Source organism: Cannabis sativa, chromosome 1, assembly GCF_029168945.1.
Source record: "Cannabis sativa cultivar Pink pepper isolate KNU-18-1 chromosome 1, ASM2916894v1, whole genome shotgun sequence".
Classification (NCBI taxonomy): Eukaryota; Viridiplantae; Streptophyta; class Magnoliopsida; order Rosales; family Cannabaceae; genus Cannabis; species Cannabis sativa.
In genome coordinates, this window is record NC_083601.1 from 42,924,304 (window position 1) to 42,940,424 (window position 16,121).

The 16,121-nt window shown below is 33.9% G+C and overlaps 2 protein-coding genes and 1 non-coding gene across 3 annotated transcripts; all 3 read right to left on the bottom strand.

Moving 5' to 3' along the window:
- Positions 1 to 718: 718 nt before the first annotated feature.
- Positions 719 to 825, bottom strand: LOC133033748 (small nucleolar RNA R71). Its single transcript, XR_009685816.1, has one exon. It is a non-coding gene; the product is annotated as a small nucleolar RNA R71 (small nucleolar RNA).
- Positions 826 to 10,397: 9,572 nt separating this feature from the next.
- Positions 10,398 to 12,401, bottom strand: LOC115707159 (GDSL esterase/lipase 1). Its single transcript, XM_061108389.1, has 5 exons — positions 12,002 to 12,401; positions 11,785 to 11,906; positions 11,417 to 11,647; positions 10,881 to 11,139; positions 10,398 to 10,786 (listed from the first exon to the last, which is right to left on the bottom strand). The coding sequence occupies exons 1-5, from the start codon at positions 12,273 to 12,275 to the stop codon at positions 10,551 to 10,553; spliced, it is 1,122 nt and encodes a 373-aa protein (XP_060964372.1). The 5' UTR covers positions 12,276 to 12,401; the 3' UTR covers positions 10,398 to 10,550.
- Positions 12,402 to 14,064: 1,663 nt separating this feature from the next.
- On the bottom strand, positions 14,065 to 15,925 carry LOC115706701 (GDSL esterase/lipase 1). Its single transcript, XM_030634415.2, has 5 exons — positions 15,376 to 15,925; positions 15,161 to 15,282; positions 14,834 to 15,064; positions 14,484 to 14,742; positions 14,065 to 14,376 (listed from the first exon to the last, which is right to left on the bottom strand). The coding sequence occupies exons 1-5, from the start codon at positions 15,626 to 15,628 to the stop codon at positions 14,144 to 14,146; spliced, it is 1,098 nt and encodes a 365-aa protein (XP_030490275.2). The 5' UTR covers positions 15,629 to 15,925; the 3' UTR covers positions 14,065 to 14,143.
- Positions 15,926 to 16,121: the final 196 nt, after the last annotated feature.

Below are 16,121 nucleotides of genomic sequence, written 5' to 3' on the forward strand. Positions count from 1 at the left end.
TGGCGCCGTTGCCGGGGAATTGTTAAAGATTAATATTACATAAAATTATACTAACTTCTACTTTGGTATATTTTCTCTTGCTGATTTTTCTAACCTTTTTCTTGCAATATTTTCTTGATCTATTTCAGGAATCCTAAGTGCATGCGCCGTCAAGGACAAACAGTCATATTACCAGTTGATCCTGAAATCGAGAAAACTTGCAGGAGGAATCGAAAGAACAAGAGGCAAGAAAGAGTTTCAAAGAATCGCCGAAACATCGAAGATCATGGCTGCCAATGTGAACAATAATGCTGGAAACAATGGGGGTAATAACGGTAATAATGGAGGTGCCGTGGAAGATCAAGCTAATGGCCGTAGCTTGAGAGATTACATTCTCCCTACTCTGACGGGAGTGCAGTCATGTATCAGGCCACCGGCAGTGGATGCAAACAATTTCGAGATTAAGCTTGCCATCCTTCAAATGGTGCAGTCTTCAGTTCAGTTTGGTGGCCTCCCTTCTGAAGATCCTAATCTGCATCTCTCTAACTTCATGGAACTTTGTGAAACTTTTAAGGTTAATGGAGTTAGCGATGATGCCATTCGACTGAGATTGTTTCCATTCTCGCTCAGAGAACGAGCCAAGAGTTGGTTGAATTCCTTGCCACCTAATTCTATTGCCACCTGGAATGATCTGGCAACAAAATTCTTGTCAAAGTTCTTTCCTCCAGCCAAGTCTGCAAAGCTGCGAGGAGAAATAAACAACTTCTGTCAGCAAGATAATGAATCTCTCCATGAGGCTTGGGAGAGGTTTAAAGATCTAATCAGAAAATGCCCTCATCATGGCATAGAGAAGTGGATGCTGGTTCACAATTTCTACAACGGGTTGGTTGGTAACACTAGAACTCTGATAGATGCAGCAGCTGGTGGAGCTTTTATGAGAAAGAGTGCTAATGAGGCTTACGATCTATTGGAGGAGATGGCTCTAAATAATCAGCAGTGGCCAACTGAAAGGAGTCAAACTAAGAAAGTAGCTGGTGTGCTAGAGGTTGATGCCATCACAAAATTGACAGCTCAAGTTGAGGCCTTGACAAAGCTGATTGCAGGGCAAGCTAAACAAGCCCAAGTTATTTGTGAGATATGTGGAGGCAACCATCACTTTTCAGAGTGTCAGGCAGATGTGGATAATTTGCCAATGGATCAAGCAAAAGTCATTGGGAACTACTCCCAAAATAATAATTATGGGCACAACCAACAGGGGTTCTACCAGCAGAGAAATCAGCCCCAACAAAACCAACAACAAAGTCCTAGTGGCTCCAATATCCAAGCTGATTTATTGCTCCAATTCATGATGGAAACTAGAGCCTCTATTAAAACTCTAGAAACTCAAATGGAACAATTGGCTACTCAAGTGGCAAACCAAGCTCAAGGAAATTCAGCTAGCACTAGTGAGGCAAAAGGAAAAGAGCAATGTAAAGCAATTTCCTTGAGGAGTGGAAAGAATTATGATGGGCCTGATGTGGTACAACCATTCAATGAAGAAGTTAAAGATCAATCAGCACCAACTCCAACATCAATAGAAAAGAAAACTACTGATAGCCCTGCACCACCACAACAGTCTCCACCAATCAGTATTGATCATCATGTGAAGATACCTTATCCTCAGAGACTCCGAAAGACCAATCTAGACAAGCGATTTACAAAATTTCTAGAGGTTTTCAAAAGACTACACATCAACATTCCTTTTCTTTGAAGCCTTGGAACAAATGCCCCGTTATGTGAAGTTCATGAAGGAGATATTGTCTAAGAAGAGAAAAATGGAGGACTATGAAACAGTGGCATTAACTGAGGAGTGTAGCGCCATTTTGCAAAAGAAACTACCGCCCAAGCTTAAAGATCCGGGTAGTTTCAATATTCCATGCTCTATAGGGGGTTCAGTGGAAACTAAAGCTCTATGTGATCTGGGAGCAAGCATTAATCTAATGCCGTTGTCTGTCTACAAAAGGCTAGGATTGGGAAAAGCAAAGCCCACAACAGTGACTCTACAACTAGCGGATCGTTCTCTAACTCATCCTCGTGGCATAATTGAAGATGTACTGGTGAAGGTTGGTAAGTTTATCTTCCCTGCTGATTTCTTAATTCTTGATATGGAGGAAGATTCAACTATTCCCATTATTTTGGGAAGACCATTCTTGGCCACGGGTCGAGCATTAATAGATGTTCAAAAGGGGGAGTTAAAGTTGCGAGTCCAAGATGAAGAGGTCAATTTTAATGTTTTTGCCCCAACTGACATTCCTACCTGTTGCAAGATTGAGGTGGTGAAGGGTTCTTTTGTTAAAACTGATAAGAAGAAAGCAAAGCCTAAAGAGCGACTTCGAACGATTCAGCGTCGTTGGAAAAGATTGATGTGTGGTAGTTCTGAAGGTGAGCTTACTCTTGTGCAAAACTCTGAAATCAACACTATTGGTGGTAAATTTTCTTCATTTAGTGCGAGGGCTCTTTTGAATGCAAAGGGTGGACTTGATCCCTTCTGATGGGGCTCAGGTAAGTTTCTCTCACCCTGGTTTATTTTCATACATTGGGGACAATGTGCATTTTAGTTTGGGGGGGGAGACTTAAATTTTTCAGTTTATTTGTTTTAGTTTAGTTTGTTTTAGTTTTTTTAGTCTTGTGTGATAGCTAAATTGAAAGATTGATTGAATTGTTGTTATTCACTTGTGCAATGGATTAAAACATAACTGTGTGCTTGACTTGCAACTGTTTGAATTAAGATGGATGTGTGTGTTGCTATATTTTATGAACGCTACGCAAGTATACGCAATCAAGTAGTAAATCTCACACAGGTGAGGTCGATCCCACAGGGAATTGGATTAAATACCACTAAACTATACTTATAATTCTATCTGGCAGATCAAAAGTAATTATGATTTGAAAATAGTAAAGTATGAAAGTAATTCAGAAAACTTAATAACACAATTGAAAGTTGAGCAAGATGAGATAATAGGGAGGAGAATCCTGTTGTTGTTTACCCAAATCGTTAATGCTTAATTACTATCCTATTCTTGAAGTGAATGACAGATTATGAAATAACCTAGCTCCTTTCAGATCTTCTAGATTCTAAATCACATGTTATCTAATTAATTCCTTAATTAAACTAACATGAAATCAGCATTAAGTAATAATCTACTCGTCACATAAGTCATGTGAATACTTTCGTTTCACATAGAACATCGATTATCTTAATTTTAGCATTCTCAATTCTCACTTTTCAGATTTCGAATTGAGATCATAGAGCATGCACAAGGTGATCAATCTCAAACATGAAATTAAACACAAATTAAGATAATTTCACAAACAAGAATGGAGGAATGGTAATTAAACATTAACTAGGCAAAACATTAAACAACAATCATCATCCTCCCTAAATGGGAAATTTAGTTCAGAAACAAATCCATAACCATTCCTATAGCAATATTCAACATAAATAAATTAAAGAGGAATAGAGAAAGAAACTGTTGGTGGATTGACTCTGGATCTTCACTTTGATTTCTTCTGCTCTTCCTGCCGCTTTCTGATGTGTTTTAGGGTGCCAAATCGCTTCTCTTGACTTCCAATCGCAGTTTTCTATTTATATCTAACTTTTAGGGTTCGTCGGACAAAAATACCCCTGACCGTACGGACGCTCGCCGCGGCCAAAAGTGGTCTCGCCGCGGCCAAAAGTGCATCAAAAAACTACGTTTCTGCCCAGACTTTCTAGCCGCGGCCATGGAATTCTCGCCGCGGCGAGATGGAATTTTCAGCTTCGACATCTTTTAGTAAAATGGGCATAACTTTCTCATACGAACTCCAAATGGGCTGATTCAAGATGCGTTGGAAAGATAAGAAAGAGATCTAAAACTTTTATGTTTTGACTTTTTCCAAAATATGATCAGAACATAGTCGAATTTAGGCTTGAAGTTTCAGCTTTATTCTCTTTCAAAATTTTCTCTATTTTATAGATCACTGTTTTCCGAAATTTGTCCAATTTATACATTCCAAGTGTTGAAACCTGAAACCAAAGAAAACAAGCGTAATTCTATTCCAAAAACAATAATAAAGAAGAAAAATAACTATAAAATGTGATCCAAAACTTAGGCTAAAAATAGCCTAACAAATTCCCCCAAACTGAATCTTTACTCGCCCCCGAGTAAAGCTAAAACTCAACTAAACTAAAGAAAAAAAACAATGCAATAGATAACTAAACCTTCCAATGATTGAACTACCACTACCACCTGCACAACTTCAAGCAAATCAATAACCAGAATTTCAACTCAATAACTCTACGAACTAACTTGGATGCATAATTCAGAAGTAAGTAATTCATACAGGCACAAAACATCGCTTTTGACATTCATATCACAACCATTCTACACTTTCCAACATTCCGCTAACCCATGTTCAATAAGTTTGGATGACATACCTCTCTCCACTAATGTTGACAATTCTTGCTCGGAATCAAAAGGTCTTTTTTTCGGTAATAATAGCATGGCTTAGGTAAAACGGGTAGATGAGAAGTCATTTAGGCTACATTATACATTATACCATAAGCACAATTATACCAAACAAGTACCCACACTTATCCATTCTTTCATCCCAAAGAAGATAGTAAGAGATTGCATATTTTTTCCTATGTGCCTACCTCATTGTTCACAATTGATTCTCAAGAAGAAATTATCACATTTCATTTTTCTTTTATTTTTCTTCTTTCTCTTTTTTCAATAGAGGCACAACACATAACAACTGTTTAATTTTTTTTTTAATCTCTTACTGCAAAAATTATTCCCCCACTTACAACAATTTACTCCCCCCAAACTTGATTAAAAGCTTATGGCATAATAAGGTACGTTGAGAATGAAAGTAGTTAAAGATAACGAATTAAGCTTAGTTACGTGGTGAATATATATATATATATATTTATATTTTTTGAAATAGGCTAAGGCTCAACTTTGGGTAAACTAAGGATAAAACTTTTCAGGTAGGCTTGAAAGGCTCAATCGATCCAAAGAAAATTTACCTAAATCACTTTCCAAACAAAAATCAACAAGAATTTCGCTTCAAGAGAGTATGTCAAACAAATTCTATTCCATGTTAAACCAATCATTCCACAATCCAAGTAGAACAAAAGTGATATGCGTCAAAAATAAATGTTTTACATCTACATGAGCAACCTTCTAATACACATCCAATTTAATTCAAAAAGTTATGAGTCAAGCACACAATTAAGATTTTAATCCATTGCACAAGTGAATAACAGTAGTTCAATCAATATTCCAGCTCAGATATCAATACATGACACTAACAAAAAACTAACTAAACGAAAAAAAAAAAACTGAAATAAACTGAAAAAAATTAAATCTCTCCCCCCAAACTAAAGATGCACATTGTCCCCAATGTGTTATTATAAAATTGTGGTTGAGAGAGACTTACCTGAGCGCCACATCAACAAGCGGTTGACGCCCGTAATAAGCGTCATGCAAGACAACTTGAAAATTGTTGTTGTACTTGCCTTCAAGCTTGGCAAGTGATGAGTTTGAACCAAAATCAGCACCAACAACATAAGACTTTGGATGATGAGCTTGGGGAGATGCCTTTTGTAGCTTGTAGAGGATATAATATGGTGTTGATGAAATATATGAATTCATTGGTGGTTTATTAGTCAATATCATTGATGAAGTCGAATCAATGATGTCATGTTCTTCTTCATCCTCCAATGTCACAGTTTCTACACTTTCATCTAACAACACTTCTTCTTGTTGCTCACTCTCCACTTGGCTATCCATACCCTTGCTTGTGATTTCATATTCAATGAGTTCCTCTTCACAAGGATCTTGATCTTCAATTGTAGGCTCATTATCTTCCTTGTATTCAAATAATGACCCTTCTTCATTGTACCAACAACTCTCATAACTTTCATCATTGGAGTTATTACATTCTGAATCATGAGTCATTGAATTATCACATAAGGATCTCACCATGTCAGTTAAGCGATTAATCTCTCCTGGAAGTGATTGTAGAAGTGATAGTAGTTGCTCCTCTTTTTCAGTTTGTTGGGATGACTTTGGGCAATAAGGTGGGTATTGGTGACTCCAACCCTGAAGTGATGGATCCCAATGCCAGTCGTAATCAAAATCTGCCATGTTATTCAACAGATTTATTACATCATAGCCTCTCATTAATAGAGGTGCTCCAGTTGCCTCTGCTCCATAATCAACCCAACTTCTTGTTTCATCATTAAGCCCATTATAAAAGAGCCACGTAAAACACCCACTTGAGAAAGTGGGATAACATCTCTCTCCAAGCTCTTTAAATCTCCTCCAAGCAGAATAGAATGGTTCATTGTGTTGTTGGGCAAAATCCTCAAGATATAACATCTGGATTTATCTTGCAGGTCAAACTCATAAGTAACACATTAGTAAAATTAAAAGAAAAATAAAACTAAATTAATACTAAAAAGATAAAAATTTGAAACAACAAAATTAATACTAAAACTAAAAAGTAAAACCAAATTAGAACAAAATTTAATTTTTAATAATATTACAAAATTTAATCTAAAAGAAACAGATTAGAAATAAGCAAAAAGAACCAAAGTAGAAGTTAGTATAATTTTATGTAATATTAATCTTTAAACAATTCCCCGGCAACGGCGCCAAAAACTTGTTGCTATATTTTATGAACGCTACGCAAGTATACGCAATCAAGTAGTAAATCTCACACAGGTGAGGTCGATCCCACAGGGAATTGGATTAAATACCACTAAACTATACTTATAATTCTATCTGGCAGATCAAAAGTAATTATGATTTAAAAATAGTAAAGTATGAAAGTAATTCAGAAAACTTAATAACACAATTGAAAGTTGAGCAAGATGAGATAATAGGGAGGAGAATCCTGTTGTTGTTTACCCAAATCGTTAATGCTTAATTACTATCCTATTCTTGAAGTGAATGACAGATTATGAAATAACCTAGCTCCTTTCAGATCTTCTAGATTCTAAATCACATGTTATCTAATTAATTCCTTAATTAAACTAACATGAAATCAGCATTAAGTAATAATCTACTCGTCACATAAGTCATGTGAATACTTTCGTTTCACATAGAACATCGATTATCTTAATTTTAGCATTCTCAATTCTCACTTTTCAGATTTCGAATTGAGATCATAGAGCATGCACAAGGTGATCAATCTCAAACATGAAATTAAACACAAATTAAGATAATTTCACAAACAAGAATGGAGGAATGGTAATTAAACATTAACTAGGCAAAACATTAAACAACAATCATCATCCTCCCTAAATGGGAAATTTAGTTCAGAAACAAATCCATAACCATTCCTATAGCAATATTCAACATAAATAAATTAAAGAGGAATAGAGAAAGAAACTGTTGGTGGATTGACTCTGGATCTTCACTTTGATTTCTTCTGCTCTTCCTGCCGCTTTCTGATGTGTTTTAGGGTGCCAAATCGCTTCTCTTGACTTCCAATCGCAGTTTTCTATTTATATCTAACTTTTAGGGTTCGTCGGACAAAAATACCCCTGACCGTACGGACGCTCGCCGCGGCCAAAAGTGGTCTCGCCGCGGCCAAAAGTGCATCAAAAAACTACGTTTCTGCCCAGACTTTCTAGCCGCGGCCATGGAATTCTCGCCGCGGCGAGATGGAATTTTCAGCTTCGACATCTTTTAGTAAAATGGGCATAACTTTCTCATACGAACTCCAAATGGGCTGATTCAAGATGCGTTGGAAAGATAAGAAAGAGATCTAAAACTTTTATGTTTTGACTTTTTCCAAAATATGATCAGAACATAGTCGAATTTAGGCTTGAAGTTTCAGCTTTATTCTCTTTCAAAATTTTCTCTATTTTATAGATCACTGTTTTCCGAAATTTGTCCAATTTATACATTCCAAGTGTTGAAACCTGAAACCAAAGAAAACAAGCGTAATTCTATTCCAAAAACAATAATAAAGAAGAAAAATAACTATAAAATGTGATCCAAAACTTAGGCTAAAAATAGCCTAACAGTGTGCTAGGAAGTGATTCATGTAGATTTAAAGCATTTGTTATTCTCACATATCACCTCTGTTCTATTTGGTTTGTGGAATGATTGATTGTACATGAAATAGAATTTGTTTGACATACTCTCTTGAAGCGAAATCCTTGATGATTTCTGTTTGGAAAGTGATTTAGGCAAGTTTTCTTTGGAACGATTGAGCCTTTCAAGCCTACCTAGAAATTTTTACCATAGTATACCCAAAGTTGAGCCTTAGCCTGTTTTAAAAAAAAATTTCACCACTTAACTGAGCTGAATTTGTATCTTAAACTCTTTTCACCCTGAACATACCTTATTATGCCATGAGCCTTGAAGCAAGTTTGGGGGGATAAGTGCTGTAAGTGGAAAAATAAAGTGTAGGAATGAGAGATTGAAAAAAAAAAAAGAATAATATTGTGTGTTGTGCCTATGAAAAAGAAGAAAGAAAAAAAAAGTTAAGAAAATTATGAGGTACACACATAAGAAAAATTGCAATCTCTTATTTCTGTTTTTGGGATATATGGAAAGAAAGCAAAATAAATGTCTAGGCTTGCTTGGTTAATAGTGCTTATGGTATAGTATAGCCTAAATGACTTCTCACCTACCCATGTACCTAAGCCATGCGATGTTAACCGAAAAAGACCTATTGATTCCAAATAGAAATTTGTCAACATTAGTGGAGAGAGGTATGTCATTCAAACTTATTGATCATGTGTTAGTGGGATGTTGGAAAGTTTAGAACAGTTGTGATATTGATGGCAATTGCGATGCTTTATGTTTGTATGAATTACTTACTTGTAAATTGCACATTCAACTTAGTTCTTAGAGTTGGCAAGTTGAAATTCTGGTTATTGATGGATTGAAGTTGTGCAGGTGGTGGTAACAATTAAATTGTTGGAAAGTTTAGCTATCATTGTCAGATTGTTTTTAGTTTAGTCTTAGTTTACTCGGGGACGAGTAAAGAGTCAGTTTGGGGGAGTTTGTTAGGCTATTTTTAGCCTATGTTTTGGATCTAATTTATGTGCGTTTTTAGCTGTGTTGGGACGGAATTACGCTTGTTTTCTATGCTTTCAGGTTCTTTGGAATAAAAGAGGTCTCGGGTGCAGAAATTCGTTAAAAGACGTGTTGAGCCGAAGAAAACACAATTTCTGAGTAATTGTGCACATCTGGCCGCGGCTAAACACAACCTGGCCGCGGCTAGATCTCGAAAATCTAGAAGGCTTCAGTCGCCGCGGCGATGAAGAGTCTCGCCGCGGCCATTTAAGAGATACAGAGAGACCCCTTATTTTCAATTATCTCGCCGCGGCGAGAGGAAGCTTAGCCGCGGCGAGATCCCGTACGGACCAGGGGCATTTTCGTCCATCGAACCCTAAATTTCAGTTATAAATAGAAAACTGCGATTGGAAGTCTGGGAGAGCGATCAGAAACCCTAAAATACAGCTGAGAGCGGCAGGAAGAGCACAGAGATTGAAGTGAAGATTCAGAATTAATCCACCAACAGTTTCTTTCTCTATTCCTCTTTAATTTATTTATGTTGAATATTGCTATAGGAATGGTTATGGATTTGTTTCTGAACTAAATTTCCCATTTAGGGAGGATGATGATTGTTGTTTAATGTTTTGCCTAGTTAATGTTTAATTACCATTCCTCAATTCTTGTGTGTGAAATTATCTTAATTTGTTCTTAATTTCATGTTTAAGATTGATCACCTTGTGCATGCTCTATGATCTCAATTCGAAATCTGAAAAGTGAGAATTGAGAATGCTAAAATTAAGATAATCAATGTTCTATGTGAAACGAAAGTATTTGCATGACTTATGTGACGAGTAGATTATTACTTAATGCTGATTTCATGTTAGTTTAACTAAGGAATTAATTAGATAACATGTGGTTTAGAATCTAGAAGATCTGAAAGGAGCTAGGTTAATTCATAATTTGTCATTCACTCCAAGAATAGGATAGTAATTAATCATTAACGATTTGGGTAAACAACAGCAGGATTCTCCTCCCTATTATCTCATCTTGCTCAACTTTCAATTGTGTTATTAAGTTTTCTGAGTTTCTTTCATATTTTACTGTTTTTAAATCATAATTGCTTTCGATTTACCGAATAGAATCATAAGTATAATTTAGTGGTACTTAATCCAATTCCCTGTGGGATCGACCTCACCTGTGTGAGATTTACTACTTGATTGCGTATACTTGCGTAGCGTTTATAATTTATAGCAACAGAGATCACAAAATTAACACTCTACATCTTTATTTTTATTTTTTTTGAAAAATTATATATTATTATTAAGATTTAAACTACCTAGTAAGATGAAAATATAAAACTTTATTCTATAAAAGTCACTTTAACATAATTAAATATATTTTATTATATTTAATTTTATAATTCTTATTAAAGTTTTAAAGTCTTGACATGATATAAAAATAAAAATATGTCAGCACTATATAAGTACCTCGTAGCAATGTTCTTCTCGGTATGAGTCTGACAAATGTTTAATTCCATTTAAATAGTTCTTGAAGATTGTAAGACCCATTGGGAGTTGGCTTCTTACTCCATGTTTGCTCAATAAATTGTTGATATACCCTTTCAGTTGAATGAGAAGAGTCAAAGAACACATGATCACTAACATTACCACATAAAAAGTACTCTTTTCCTCTCTTTCCTCCACAGTTGAAAACCCCCTGGTACGGACCACTCCCACAACAACCCACCATCCCTTCCTTGAACCCTAACAAATTTGCACCCAAATAAGGAATGAGAAAAATACATTATTATATAATTTTGCTATGATATATATATAACAAAATGGTGGTGTAGCATACCATATTTAGAAGGGTGGTTTATTCTTTGTTGCAGAAATGTATAATAGTCATTAAGTGAGTATTTGAATCCTTTGAGTTGAGTATTAAGCTTTTTTAGGAGCTTGGAGAGTTGTATATTGTGTAATAGTACAAATGGTGTACCCTGATCCAAGCAGGACTTGTTATATTTTTCTTCTGCAATAACTCTTGAGTTTGGTACACAAGCAATGGGCCTTACGGTTTGAAACCCAAATTTTCTTCCTCCTATCTCATATATTTCCTATCATGTGAAAATTGAACAAGTCACATTTAGAAAGTGAGATAATTGACTTAAAATTAATTAATATAAGAAAAAACAAAAATAAGTTGATGATTTTTTGGATACATGAATTGTATATAGTGATGAAATTATTTCAAAATTTGTTTGTTGAATTAATTTTTTCAATAATTTCATGATAAAAGAACAATCTATTCTTATTAGATCCCATCTTTCTCTCTAAAACCAAAATATGGTAAGAAACTACTAATTGAGGAAGGTTTTATTTTTAAAATTATACCTCAATCACTGAGCTTAAGTTACCTATCACCATGCCCACATATTTTTTGGTTGTGAAGGATTGAAAGGTTGTAGAGTTGGAGTCGAAAAGGGACATGTAATCGTTGACTCCTACATTGAACAAGTAAACAGCTCTTGACAACAGACTTATGGCCTCTTCATCCCCTAATTTCTGCCTCAACAACTTGCTAACGTTCTTGAAATAATCAACTTGAATTTTAAGGCTTAATGCCTGAAAAAAATGAAAGAGAGAAACTAATTAAATGAATAAATAAGTACCATCCTCAATCAAGGCCTCTCGGTGGGCAAGTTTGAAAGAACTAGAGGGGTGTTCTAAAAATGTGCAATTGTAATAAGACAAAGACATACATATTGTTGGTGTGTTTCAATCAGAACACCAGCTCCAGAAGATGCAAAGTTAACTCCAGATGTATAGTCAACATAACCAGGATGTAAATATGGTGGAATTAATGGCAACTTGGCATACTCAGCTGCATATATATTTTATTGACCAATAAGTAATCTTATTAAAGATTTATAGCATAGAAATGAATAGTTAATTCATGACAATAATAATAATGTTTACCGACGAAATCGGGGATTAAGCGGCCGTTAGAAAATCTGCCAGTTGGGTAGTTGAAAAAAGTTTGCCCATATGGAAAATAGTTGGCCCGAAGAGCAGTGTTGAAGTAGTTATTATTGCCAGCATCAAATAGTGAGTCCCCAAACACGAATAAGGCTCTTTTGTTCTTAATTTGATCACAGCACTGGCTTTCATTTACAAGGCTTATCCATATGGTGATGATGATCAAGAGACAAGTACTGGTAGGATTTTTTGACTTTGACATGATGAGATGCATTAGATTCTTGGATTATTGGGCTTTGGTTTTGGTCACCAACAGATCTCTCACTTCAAATCTGTTGATTAGATATGTCATGTGTTTCTTCGTAGAGTGAATTGATTATAATTTATAGGAGAAATTAATTACTTAAACGTAAGATATGTAATGTGTAATTATATTTGACTAAAAAGTCTTTTTCATTGAATCCCCGCAAAAAATATAAATAAGTAAATAAAATAAAATAAAATATGGAGGCTTTTTCACTGATTAGGTGAAAGAGAAAATATATATATATATATTATATATTTTATACCAAATTTATTTTTGTTTCTTCTAGAAATTTTTACAGGTTTTCTATAGATTAATTCAACAATTCGATTTTTTAGGGTTGTCGTATTAATAAGTGTTTGGTAATTACTAATTTATCAATTTGTGATAGTTGACTTACTTTTACAATGAACTTTAGTAACGTAATGATGAAGAAAGAAATGATGCCATAAACAGTGAATAAAAAATATGTTTCAAATTTATTTGACAAATTATCTACTTAGTACTTCAATTCAATCACTCATATATCTATTCTATATAAAGTGTGCCTATATAACTGAATTCTTGCGTTTATGAGAAATTTATGGATAACTTTTTTTTAAAATAATTTTCTATTCAAAAATAATATATTTTTTTTATTAAGATGTATTTTAATATTAATTTTAAAATAAATTAATATTACTTTTAAATTTTAATCGGGTTTATGAGAAATTTATGGGTAACTTTTTTGTTAAAATAATTTTCTATTCAAAAATAATAATTTTTTTTATGAAGATGTATTTTAATATTAATTTTTAAATACATTAATATTACTTTTAAATTTTAATCGTATAAACCTAACCGGAAACACAATCTCTGAAAATTCTCAATAAAATAACTAACCCCAAAAGGATGAGCAACCAATCGTGATTATTTAGGATAATCATTTATAATTTCTTTTTCTAAATCTCAAACCCTCAAACCCTATATTGCTATTGAATTATTGCCTCATCTTCTATGTCGTGATTCATGGCCTCTCTGCTGCGATTCCTCACTTTTTGTTTATTTGGGTGTAATATTCAGTGTTCTATTAGCGAGTTATTCTTTGTTGCTCAAGTAATTATTTATTTGAGTAAGTCTTCTATTCCCTTGCTATATTGCTTTACTTTTAAACAGCTTTGGGATATGCGAAATATAATGTCATCCGTTAGAGAGTTTGTTGGGCACACCAAAAGTAACAAGATATCCTTTTCAATTTATAATCCTTGAATTTTTGATGATGCTCATTTTGAAAGGCTAGGTGTAATTGTAATGTCGGAGTAGCTAGATTTTTCCCAGAAGATAAAACTCACATCAGCACCGCCATTGCTGGCACCCATTCTAACGAATACTATTCTTCTAAGCTCATATCTAACACACAATCCTATGGGAACAACATAAAATTGGGTTGAACCAAGATGAGATAAACATTTTTAAGTGTATTACCTTTTAATATAATAAAAAATACCTAGCATAAAATTTAGTATACGTGGCTCGCACGTAACTTTTTACTAGTATATATATATATATATATATTAAATGTTAGTATTATATATAAAAGATTATTATTTAAAAACTTAAAAGTCAATGTTTATACTCAAGAAGTCATTCACCACACACGAAACTAATTTATATAACATATTCAAGCCATTACTAAACAAACAAACAAACACTACAACTTTATTAGAAGAAAACCATATGACCAAGTAACAAAGACAATATTACAAAGAAGAGGAATTAATGAAACAAACACCAAAAATCTCCCAGTTGAATTGATATATGTGGGAACTAAATAAGATCTCTGTCTCAACAAAGTTGTACTAATTTTTAAAAAGTTGTTTCAAATTGTAAGATCCTTTAAAGCTGGGCTTTCCACTCCAAGCTTGCTCAGCAAATTGCTGATATGCCCTTTCAGTGGGATGAGCTGAATCAAAAAACACATACTCACTTACATTACCACATAAATAATAATCTTTTATTATTTTCCCTCCACAGCTGAAAATTCCCCTGTACGGTCCACTCCCACAACAAGCAACCAACCCTTCTTTAAAACCTTTAAGAATAAAAGATTAAAATTACTTTTTAGCAAACATAGACAGTAATTATTAGCATAAAAATAAAAATCCAATACAAAGAAACTGAAGATGAAGAATCCACTACCATATTTAAGAGGGTGATCCATTCTTTCTTTTACAAAAGTGAAATAATCAGACAATGAAAATTTGAATCCTCTGAGCTGATTGTTTAGCTTTTGTAAAAGTTTGGAAAGTTCTTTGTTATGTAATTCTACAAATGGTGTACTCTGATCCAAACAGGACATGTTATATTTTGCTGCTGCAACAATTCTTGCGTAAGGTACACAAGCTATACTCCTTACATTTTGAAACCCAAATTTCCTTCCTCCAATCTTATATATTTCCTAATAAAACAATACATCCCATGATATATAATAGTGGTTAAAAGTAAATACATATGTGTGTGAGATATAAAGTCAGTATGGCAAAATATACCTCAATTGCTGAACTTATGTTTCCTATCACAAGCCCCACAAATTCTTCCCTTGAAAAAGAATCAAGGGCACTAGAATTTGTGTCGAAAAGGAACGAGTAGTCATTGGCTCCAATACTGAACAAGTAAACAGCCTTTGACAGCAGAGTAATGGCCTCTGCATCTCCTAGTTTCTCCCTCAATATCTGGCTAACATTTTTGAAGTAACCAATTTGAGTTTCAAGGCTTATGACCTGAAAAACAAATTAAAATAAACTAATCCTTTGTCATTTTTTTTTCCTTTGGTTGAAATTTGAAAAAATAAAATATTAAAAAGTAATACGACATACAAATCCTTGGCGAGTTTCAAGTAGAGCACCAGCTCCAGCAGAAGCAAAGTTGACTCCATATGTAAAGTCAACATAACCAGGTTGTAAATATGGTGGAAGCAGTGGCAACTCGGCATACTCAGCTGTATTTATATATATATATCATGCATTTTGACAATCAATAAAATATGTTTCAAAGATAATTAATTAAGTGAAAATATTTATGGCTAGCGTACTAATGAAATCTGGGATTAAACGGCCATTGGAAAATCTTCCAGTTGGGTACTTAAAGAAGGTTTCTCCATATGGATAATAATTGGCTCGAGAAGAAGTGTTGAAGTAGTTGTTATTTCCAACATCAAATGAAGAATCTCCAAAGACGAACAGGGCTGCTTTTTCTGATCGACTTGGACAGGATTGAGTGAGGAGTACAAGGTTTAAACATAGGATCATAAAGAAACAAGTACTGAGAAAGTTTGACTGTGCCATGAGAGATCTTATTTTCTTCTATTCCTTTTTCATGTTTAATTTGGTTAACTACTGGTGATTATTTATGTGGCAAAAAATGTGACTTTATTCACTTCGTAGATTGAATAAACAAATGCTAAAAAAGACAAGACTGAGTCTTAAACAATCAACATATTCAAGCCTCAATAACGTAATGATGAAGAAATAATTATGCTTTGGAGATCCGTGTGTATGGATTTTATATTATTATTTATATATTTTGACGAAAAAAATATAGGAAAATTGTTCAATGTGCACGCACCCCTCACTAAGCACTCCTCAAAATTTTGACAAATTTTAAAAAATTTAATACACCAATAATAGAGTTTAAAATCAAATAACTTTTTTATTTTATACGCCTATAAAATTTATTGTTTGAGCATTATTTTCTATATTATAAATTATTTTAAATTCTTTAAAATTTTACAAAATATTTTGAATAATCAAAATATATATACGACTATAAAAAAATTGG

Bases quoted from the DNA above. Each gene is read 5' to 3' on its own strand.
- LOC115706701 (XM_030634415.2), bottom strand. From the start codon at position 15,628: ATGGCACAGTCAAACTTTCTCAGTACTTGTTTCTTTATGATCCTATGT. The intron at 15,283-15,375 runs GTACGCTAGCCA...ATATAAATACAG, and splicing joins TTTAATCCCAGATTTCATTA to CTGAGTATGCCGAGTTGCCA. The intron at 14,743-14,833 runs GTATATTTTGCC...TTGTTTTATTAG, and splicing joins ACATAAGTTCAGCAATTGAG to GAAATATATAAGATTGGAGG.
- LOC115707159 (XM_061108389.1), bottom strand. From the start codon at position 12,275: ATGCATCTCATCATGTCAAAGTCAAAAAATCCTACCAGTACTTGTCTC. The intron at 11,907-12,001 runs GTAAACATTATT...ATATATATGCAG, and splicing joins CTTAATCCCCGATTTCGTCG to CTGAGTATGCCAAGTTGCCA. The intron at 10,787-10,880 runs GTATGCTACACC...CAAATTTGTTAG, and splicing joins AAACCACCCTTCTAAATATG to GGTTCAAGGAAGGGATGGTG.